A 10,419-nucleotide genomic window follows, 5' to 3' on the forward strand; every position below is an offset into this window, starting at 1 on the left:
AAAAGCTACATAACAAGCAACAATGCCAGACAGGCGATACCTTCTTTTGAGTTGTTGGCCAGGGTGACCAAAGGGACTCCCAAATAGTAACCCAGCATAGAACTGGGAAAATGAACAGCAGACCCTAATCTTATCTAAAGGAGTATTGACAACTGATTACTGATAGAAGAGGAACAGCTGACCCTCCTAAAACAAAGACTTCTAGATACGCTGACTAGATTCGCCAGAAGGGCAAGTAGTGGGGATTGGCTGGGGGTGCCGACAACACAGCAGACAGTAGCAGGGATATCAGAGTATAAGGGCTCTAGTGGGGGGAGGGAGGCTATGGGAGGGTGCCATCTGGGAAGTGAGTATATAGTTGAATAAGATGGTTTGGGATGTTCTGTGTGATATATACACACAAAAAAAAATCAACAAATTTTTTTAAATGTATTATATTTGAGGAGGAAGCATGGAAATTTATGTCATGCTAATGAGTAGAGGTAATAAACAATACCACTGAAATCTGCCCGATGACTTTATAGATATACACAGGCACCAAGGATCCAAGTGCAACCGATTATGACTGGTAATAATCAGATACATACAGATTAGAGATGCAAGCGCCAACATCTCAGTGTTAGCAAAAACAATGAGTCTGTCTGCAAGGAACAATATATTCTAAAATGAAATGGAGATCTTTTTTAAAGGTTAAAAACTCATCCAATTTTATGTCTTACAGGGCTTATACTGAGTTCAATAATATATAACAAAATAATTCAACTGTGAACCTAGAAACTTGCACCCACTTGTGAAAGAGATGTACTGTTGCTCTGGAGTGTGTTACTGAATATGTTAAAGCTATAGTGAAAAGCTTCTAATCTTGTAGTTATTAAATTTTTTTTAAAAAAGGAAAAAAAAGTGAATCAAATGAGGATTAAAAAAACAGGGTCCAAGGAAGCCTTCTGGAGACACCTGGGGACCCAGGCTGGGCACACTGGCAGGGAAGAAAGCAGTGTGAACAAGCACAGGCAGGAACTACTGGTTGCTAGGCAGTCAGCCCAGCTGATGGGTGGGCAGCTGAAGACAGCCAAGGTTATACACACAGTTCCAAAGTGAAAATCCTGTACCTCTGAGTCCTCTGAGCTGGGCATAGTAGTGCACACCTTCAATCCCAGCAGAGGCAGGGGGATCTCTGGTCTACATAGAGGTCAGCCTGGTCTACAAGGTGAGTTCCAGGCCAGCTGGGCTGCAGGGAGGCTGTCTCAAAAAAAAGGTTTCTGGGGTCCCCATTACAGCTGGTGATAGGTGGTAGGTACAATGACATATAACAGGTACAGAAAGAAGCAAGACATAGCTGGGCAGAGGTGACCAGGTGAGCTATGGTCCAGGCTCCTTCAGTGGGTCAGCACCCCCAGAAAAAGGATGCCCCACGGGTGCGCTCAACCCAGAATCCTGGCAAGAATGTTGGTGGAGACCATGCCCTTCTTCACCCGAAGTTGAGAGAGGGTTAAGATGAAAAATGATCACAGGATCCTTACAGTGGCCTGAGAAACCAAAGCAGGAGCTGACCAGATGATATGGAGCTCCAAAGAACACGCCCTCTGTTCCTCGGTTTGCAGAGCACAAGGCTTCTTTCCATTTTGAGATGTGGCCACCAACCTTCCCACCATCAGGCCATGACCAGACTCTGAGTCTACTAAGGAAGCAGTGGGGCACGATGCAACTTCTCAAGCAGAGCAGAGCAGGATTTAAAGAGCCATGCTCAGAAGGCAGGTTTCATTTACCCTGTGAGCCCAATCAGTCAGTGACAGCAATGACTGCAAAGTGTCTTGCTGCCTACCTCCGCTGACGTGTCTGAAACGCTGCTGCTGCCGCTATCTCCCTCATTTGGCCTCTCCCGCAGTCCCACAGCAATGGTCAAGGCCATGAGCCCAATGGATTGGAATGGATCCACCCCAGCTGTATCTGTTCCCTATATCCTGATAAATTGCCACCCTTGCTGGTCATCCCCATAGCCATTTCCCCCACATAGCTGGGTGATAGGAGGGCAGCCTCCAGACAGCCTCTGCTGGTCCATCGGCCTGGAGTTCTATCTGTAGTCAGATGTGGGGCCTTTCATGTTCTGCCAGATTTTCCTAGGTGTTAGAGGGTGTGCCGCTGCTAAGTCCTGAGCGAGGCCATGGAGGTAGCAGACGCAGGGCAAGCAGGTCCTGCCAGTCCTTCTTGGTAGCAACCTGATCCAGCATTCCCTAATGCAGGGGTTACCTCATCTGACCCCTGGTGGAGCCGCCTACCCCTCTACCCCTGTCTTCACCACTTTACTGCAGCTCAGAAGTCAATTATGCAATCCAAATGGACTTGAAGCCAACACACTATAAACACTCTAGTGGAACTAACTGCTTGCTGGGTGGAAAGCAAGGCTCACATGCACGTGTGCAGACCTATACACACATAGATACACACAAACTCATACTGTCTCATGCTCTCCTGCCCAGGTTCCAGCCCACAGCACCACTCTTGAGTCAATACAAAGGAGAATTCTGAATCATTCATCTGCCTCAGGCACAACCATCAGGCCAGGTACTACACTCAGCCTCCTCTGGCTGGCACTGCCTTGGCTCTGGCGTCCATCATGTCTCTAATACTGCACCAGGGTCTGAGTAGCAGATGAGGGAAAGCCTGATACTGGCCATGGAGAGCTTGAAAGCTGGCCCAGTCTAGGGAGGATGATATCATTGCTGCCACATGGCCAGCACCAACATTCCACATTACATTATGTAGCCATTCCTTAAACATTAAAGGCTCAGGAGCCCCCGTTCCTCCAAGAAAGCCAAACACCCAGGGAAGAGGAGACAATCTGCTTTCCCAACCCTTCTATGGGACCCAAATGGTGCTCTCTAAGGAGGGTGGGACCCAGCTCCATGTGAGGCAGTTGTCTGTGCCTGTTTCCAGGGAATGCCAGAATTGGGCCTCAGTTCCCTGAGCCCACAGTCCTCTCAGTCTGGTCCGTCCTGAGTTCTGATGGTCACAGTTGTGGCTTCTCCCATCATCACATCTACTGTAGGTTCCACTTCACAGACATCCAAGACCAGGTGAGGGTTATGTTGTAGAGTGATGAGGGAACCCTGAGCACCTACCTCAAACACAGCAAAGTCCTAGGTACAGGGATAGTATGACCTCTTACCTGGGACACTGCCTTCTGTGAGACCCGGTGGCCTAAGAGGCATATACAGGACTGAGCACAGAACTACAACCAAATGCCCACTCCAGGGCTACTCCCTTCTTGTCACCCCAGAAAAACCTGAGGAAGTTCAACTAACCCCCACACGTCTCCCTGCCTTAGCCTGGAAGTGTGGACAGAGATGCAGAGGACAGTCGGGGACAAAAGAAAGAAAGGGCAGCTCCTGGGCTCTGTCAGTCACCCTCATTTATGACTAAAATACCAGATCCTGACAGACCACAGGACAAGGGGTAGGGCCTGCTTGCCCTACTATAGGGTCCTGACTCAGACATCATCCTAGTGTTCACCCACAGAGTGTCCACCTACAGAGCCACACAATCTTCAGTGTCACCTGACAATGTCTCCTCCCCATCTGCCACACAGGAAAACATCTGCCTGTCTGAAAAAACAAAACAACAACAACAACAACAAAAAAACCCAAATCCAAGCCCACTACCTCATTTACCAGGCACACCTGTCACCTTGCCTGGCCCTTCCCTGGCCTTGGAGAAATAAGAATTTCAGGGTCAGTCACAACCTAAAGCTGACCCTGTCCTAGGGAGAGCTCCTCCAAGGCCTACCTACCTCAATCCCTAACAGGCACTTGGCTACACACTGTCCTACCCCAGGTACTTGCTGGAATCTATGTCAGAGCCACCTCGTCCCCTGGCTCTATCTTGTGGAACTGACACTGGGTCAGCCAAGCTCTCCCCAGACACTGTACGGTTTCTTAATTCTAATACCCACTCACAAAAGCCTCTGGAACATCACAGCTTTACGCTGTTCTGCTGGCCCAAAACTGTGTTTCAAGGTTGCAGCAGACATAGACTAGGCCAGTTGAAAGGTTAAAAGTCCCATCTCAAGTGAGTTATGACCAGTCCTTTAGGGACCATAACCCTAGTCTATTCTAAAGGAACACAGTCCCTTCCCCCAGTTTCCTCCAGGGCAGAAGCACCAGAACCCTATACACCACAACCAGTGGTCCTGAAGAGGTTTTCTTGTTGAAAAGGCACATTTAGTTTTGAGATTCAACATGCCCTCACCTTGCAGCTCCCCTAGGAGGGCATGGGGCTCGGGGAATACAGGAAGATTAAGGGAGCAAACATGCCTTGTCCAAGCCACAGACACCAGAGTGTTTCACAAAGGTGAGCTCAGAAGCAGATAGGGAAAAATCAAAGTGGTTAGACAAACCCCTATGTTACCCAGGACAAAGCAACAGCACAGGTTAGCATATGTCAACCCATGACAGGGTACTCACCAGAAGGAATGTGCAGGTCCAGTCCCCTCTGTTTACTCATCAACTCGTACTGGAAGCCCGTGGTCCTCCTGCTGATGTCCTGTTGGGGTGTTGCCTCCACAAACAGGCCACCCTGCTCTAGGCCAAAGCACTGCACCCGGCCAGGTTCACCACCTTTGTCCTGTACCAACAGTCTCAGTTCTCCAGTTTTTTCCAAATAAATATTGGCCCCTGAGGAGTCCCTGAAGGGCTTGATGCACACAGTCAGGTTCCGGACAGGTGAGAAGGTGTTGGGCCTCAGGTTGACAATGAGTGCCCCAGTTGGGTACATCCACTCCACAGAGCCTGCCGAGCAGCGCAAGTACACCTGCTCCACCTCCTTGCTGTGTGCTTCCCGGGTCAGCCCACTGTGGGAAGAGGAAGGGGACAGCATCAGTCAGAGGCGCAGAGTGCAGAGAGGAGGCTGCCGACACCCCTCACACAGCCCCACCCAGGGGAGTACATGTGATGGTGACACCTGTTGTGACCACTCACACTCCCTGACACGTGTTCAGATGCCCACCCCTCTCAACTGCCAGCAAGCCTACTACAAGAACGAAGCTGAGCCAGGCCACAGCTCTGACGGTGCAGGCTACACTGCTCTCCAGACCCTAGATGTATGGGGTCTGTATAAGTCTCAGCAGGCTCTTTGGCCAAGGCGCCAGGATCTGGGTGCTTCCAAAGCATCCAGGAAAGCAGGCCAGGAGGACATGGTATCAGCTGAAGTTTCAGACTGCGCAAAAAACGAGGATGAGGCTCACGTGTATCGATTGATGTCATGGGTGCAATGCACATGTAGCAATAACGTGCTCCAGAAAACAGCTTCCAAAGCAGCTGGAGGAGTTAGCCACAGAGAACAAGAGATTCCAACTTTCCTGAAGCTGATGATTTGACAATTTTACATTCATTTCTAAGCCTGAAGTCTCTAGATCACTAATCATAATTTAAAAAATAGAAACAAGTGCCATTAAAACAAGATTCATTGTAAGAGCGAAGGAAACATTCCTGGGGCAGGGCTTGGTGCAGGGATGAGAGGGCAAGGCCTTAGGACCAGGATTCCTAACACAGCAGGGTGATGCCGAGCTTCATCAGAGGAAAGGCTATTGCTGTATGCTGCTCCCTGGGTGAGCTACTATTGTTTTCAAAAAATTGAAACCACCAAAAAAAATGCAGTTTCCTCCAGCTCAAAATTGTAATGCAGATGTCAGCTTGTCACCACGGTTACGTCATAACCACAAGTGGATCTGGAAAGAAACCAGTGACTTCAGCTAAGAGTTCTATTACTTGAGTTTGGTTCTGATCAGATCACAGACAGGTTCACCCACATTCTTAGGGTTTTTATGCAAAATAAACAAGGCTATATCCAGAGCCTAGCCTGAGTGAGTTTCCAGAATCCTTTCCTGCAAGGGAGAAAATGTGTAACACATGGCATACCTTTACTGCTGGTGACTCATGCTTCCGGCCGTGAAACCTCACTTTGTATACAAGGGCTGCTGCAGGCCAGGGCTATAAGTCACATCAGAGAGAAGCATTGTGGGTGAACCCCCTCCTGACTGGGCCCCCACCCCTACAAGGCCCTGGGCCAGGAGCAACCAGCCTGTAGGCACTCCTCAGGACAGACATGAAGAATAAACTTACAAATTACAGTCGGTAAAACTCACACAAGCTCATCTGACACCTATGTAGGGATGGGCATAATTACAGTGCTATGTGAAAATTAGACTAAATGGTGAGTGGCTGATACACATGGCTGTAATCAGCTCTTTCCTTATGCTGCCAATGAAAACCTAATCGTAGTGTTTCTTCCTCCTGCCTCCAGCATCAAGGAGCAGCTGACACTTCTACCAGTTTGAGGTACAAACCTCAACTCTCTCCCATATAAAGCACCCAGCCTGAGGTTTTGCTTCCCTCTCAGAGAGTCCTAAGGGTCAAGAGGCTGGAATCCCCACTGCAGAGGCTCTGTGGGCCTCAGAGCATTTAGCATCAGCACAAGAACATAAGACAAGGGGTTCTATGTGTTCTTCCAACTGCACCTACAACTACCAGGCACCTTCAGTTGCCCTTGGTTGATCTTTGCTTTGTGGAGAGGCCCTTGAGGGAGCCTCAGAACAGGAATATGTCAGCAGTGATGAAGAAGGCTCAAGGGGATAAAAGGGAAGACTGCCTTCTACCCACAACACAGGCAGATGCAGGGGAAGTAGAGGGGAAGACCTGTGTCTGGGGGCCGTGTCTCAGCAGCCACATGCATCATGTGGTGGCCACCTGGCTCCACTTAATCAAAAGGAGCAAAATGAGAGTAGACTCACAGAAATGGGTGCCTGTTAGCTCACCTGTACGCATGCCCTCACTAGCCAGGTGCCCATCTCAGGACAAGTAACAGTCTTCCCTCACATTCCCATAAAACATCCAGGTCAGCAAGAATATGGCCAGGAGCTCAGCATAGGAGCTTTTACACCAAAATCAGTGTGATGCACAAGGCAACTGTTTGGACAAGCAGGAACTAAAGTGAAGGGACCCTCACCCTGGGACCAGAGAGGTCTTCCCACTGGACCGCCTAGTACCCTAAAGCTCGCATTCTAAATATTCATCACAAGTGCACCTCAATGACCACTGCTGATAGGACTTTACCATCCTTGTCATGAGATACAGTGGATACATCAGCTTCACAAAAGTAACCATGTTACACTGCTGTGATGAAGCTACTTGTAGACAGAAGTGTTCCAGTTTATGCTACAAAACTGAAAAGGCTGATTTGAGATTAAACTGAATTAATGCTCTCTCTCGCTCTCTATGCCTCTCTCTCTATCTCTCTCTCGTGTGTGTGTCCATCCTGGGGAGCAAACGCAGGGCCTTGCTCATGCTAGGCAAGCACTATACCACTAGACCACTGAGCCATATCTCCAGTACAATGCAGTGGTTTCTTTTTTTTTTTTTTTAAGTCAGCAAGGCTCACTTCCCAGGTGAACACACATTTGAGTGGCTTTATGAGAAAAAGTGTAAATTCCAGGTAAATTGATGTAAACAGAGCTCGTTTGGGCACACATCTCACACCCACAGGTCAGCCAGTGAGACATGAGGATCTCTGTTAGGGCTTTGGATCCAGCAAAAGCAAAAGACTCTGCTGCTAAGTTTTACCTTTTATTTCCTCCCTTACAAGAGAGCCCAGGTGTGACCATACCTGCTATGCCCTGGCAGATAAGGGTGGGGGAGTTCATGGTCCACCTTTATGGGATTTCAAAATTTCCAACTTAATTGCTTGGAAACACCTAGAAGCCTGCACCAGTCAAATGTGAGCAACTAGGGCTAGGAAGGCAACTCCCTTCCTATAGAGGCCAGAACCCAGCATTCTGAGGCTTGTTCACCTGGTGCTGTCCCCCACCCCTTGTAAAACAAAAAGTCATAAACAGTGAGTAGCAATCACACCACACCAGCATGCTGTAGTCAGCTGACCTGTGGAGCTGCTGATAAGTGGGGGCTACAAGAAGAGTCTCAGGCATTCTCCCCATCCCACCTACCGCTATCGGGTGCCTTCAGCTGCTCTCTGCCAGGCTCTGCCTTGGGAGAGAGGCCCTTGAAGGAGTCCTGTGTTGGTAGTCATGGAGGAGGTGGCCCAGGTAGACATAAAGGTTGCCCAGAATCTGGACACCCCCAACTGCTGACACCTATTGGAGGCTCTGGCCTGACTCCAGTGGTGGAAGGTTGACCTCCCAGCTAACCTCACCAGATCCCTGGACTCTGGGGAAGGTGGCCTTTCACTCACACAGTCTTCTGGGAACCTGGAAAGTATCTGAGAACCCTACTCACCAGCAGGGGCAGGGTTTCTGATTTGGGTCTGCCAAAGCAGGACACCCCAAGACCTGGGGTTAGGGCACATTGATTGAGCAGTGCAGGCTGTGAGCAGGGAGCTAATTACCATCGGGGAAAGGGCAGCTCCAGAAGAGCTCAGCATCAGAGGCTCATGGCCAGCTCTGTGCTGGCGCCAGCATTCCCGAGGCCAGCCCTCCCCCAGAGCTCCATCCGCCCTTGTCGGTCCCAAGCTCCTCTTGAGTCCCTGCTCTGCCAGGCAGGAGGGATTTCTGCTGGAAAGAGAGAGAGCAAACTCCCAGAGAGGAGGTGCAGTGCTCTCAGGAGCCAGGGCTCAATTTTCCAGTCCAAGCACTCTAACAGGAGCCTTGGGGAGGGGTGGATTGTGGTCTCTGTGGTTTCCTCAGAGATCTGGGCACCATAAGAGTCCAAGACAACCAGCGGTGCCCTGCTGACTCAGAGCCTGGGCACCGCTCAACCCCCAGCCTTCTCGGAAAACCGTCTTTACCAAGTCACCCTACACACACACACACACACACACACACACACACACACAATCTTCCCCCATGAGCGATCAGCGCTGAGGTCTGCACAGCAGATCAGATCCTGTACCCCGACCCGCGCCGCCCTACCCACGGGATGCCCCAAACCAGACCCAGATGCAGCCCCGGCCTACGTTTTCAGAGGAGACGAGCTTGCTGCTGCGCAGGGCGCCCGGCAAACCGCTGAACTGGCAACTTCCAGCTCGCAAACCGGCTACACCGCGCAGCCAGGGGGCCGGCCGCGCCCCCGGGGTCCGGAGTAGCTGCGGCTCCCCAGATACCCCGCCCGCGCACACTTGGGGCTTGTGCTCCTTTCTTATCACACTTAAGTTAAAACTACCACGAAAAGTCCTCGGCTGTCACAGCAGGCCGGGGCCGGGGTGGGGGGGTGTCGCCGAGCCACGCGCGCCGATACCAAGGGCGGCCTGACCTTCACCAGCGGCCGCGAGTCCTGCCCGGCTGCACTGGAGAGCACAGGTGCCGCCCTCCTCCAGTGGCCCCGCGGACTTGGCTGGCGCTGCGGGACCCCGCGGACCCCCGAGCCACCGTGGTCTCAGCGCCCAGGCTGTCCCTCCTCGCAGTGCCCGGCACGGGCCCGGCTGGTTCCGAGGGTAGAAAACCCGAACCCCGGACCACCGAACCTGCTCCCCGCCGCGGCCCGCGGAACCCGGGGGACCCACGGGGACTCAGACCAGCGCGCGGAGAGCGGGCAGCAGCAGCCGGCGCGCCTCCCCCGGGCGTCCCCGGGACCGGACCTGGACGCCACAGGCTCTTGTTCCGGAACCCGGGCTGGGGCGGGGTGGGGGGGGTCACCGGACTAGGCCGGCCCCGCAGCCTCCGGAACCCGCTGGGGCGGGGTGGGGGGGGTCACCGGACTAGGCCGGCCCCGCAGCCGCAACCCCGCCGCCCCCAGCAGCTAGCCCTCCGGGAGCCGAGCGCGCGGGTCGGGTCCAGCAAGGCTCCGCGGGAATCGCCACGAGACTCACCTCCCCTTCCAGCTGCACAGGTCGCTGGAGTACTGCGCGCCCGCGCCGCCCAGCAGCAGCAGCAGCAGCAGCAGCAGCAGCGGGGGCGGGCCGGGGCCAGGCCCGGGGCGCCGAGGCCACTGCTGCCCGGCGCGCCTCCCGGGCGCCCACGCAGCGCCCCGCATGCTTCGCCCGGGTCCGCGCCCACACGCTGAGTCCTCGACCCAGGGCCGCCCGCTAGGTGGTTCCGCGTGCCGGCTGCTCACGTAGCGCGTCCCCAGCCCATCACGCCTCGCACTGGCCGCCGGAGCCGCCGGGGCCGCACGAGTTGCAGCTACCGGAGCGCGCCCGCCGCCGCCGCCTTCGCCGCCGCAGGAGCCTCTGAGCGGGGGAGTCCCGGGACCGAGGTCCGGCTCAGCTGGGGGGCGGGACCCAGAGGCCTCCCCGCCCCCGTGCGCAGCTCCGCCCCCGCCTGGGTTCCGCCCCGCGCGCCCGCTCACCGACCTACCCGCTTGCAGTCCGCCCGGGCTCGCGGCGCCCTGGTGGCTAGCCGCGGATCCCCGGTGAGCAGCATCCCTCGGCCCAGGACATCAGGAAGTAGCCTGGGGCAGGACAAGCGAGGACGCTGCA

General features: G+C 53.5%; 1 protein-coding gene across 1 annotated transcript in view; it reads right to left on the reverse strand.

Moving 5' to 3' along the window:
• The window catches only part of Metrnl (meteorin like, glial cell differentiation regulator), a 15,703-nt gene extending 5,517 nt beyond the window's left edge, over window positions 1-10,186 (reverse strand). The window contains exons 1-2 of the mRNA XM_008839645.3: window positions 9,811-10,186; window positions 4,461-4,846 (exon numbers count right to left, since the gene is read on the reverse strand). Coding sequence (XP_008837867.1) covers window positions 4,461-4,846; window positions 9,811-9,974 — 550 coding nt within the window. The 5' untranslated portion in view covers window positions 9,975-10,186. The remainder of the gene's footprint in view (window positions 1-4,460; window positions 4,847-9,810) is intronic.
• Window positions 10,187-10,419: the final 233 nt, after the last annotated feature.

This window comes from Nannospalax galili, unplaced genomic scaffold, assembly GCF_000622305.1.
Source record: "Nannospalax galili isolate Female #2095 unplaced genomic scaffold, S.galili_v1.0 scaffold679, whole genome shotgun sequence".
In the NCBI taxonomy this organism is placed as follows: domain Eukaryota; kingdom Metazoa; phylum Chordata; class Mammalia; order Rodentia; family Spalacidae; genus Nannospalax; species Nannospalax galili.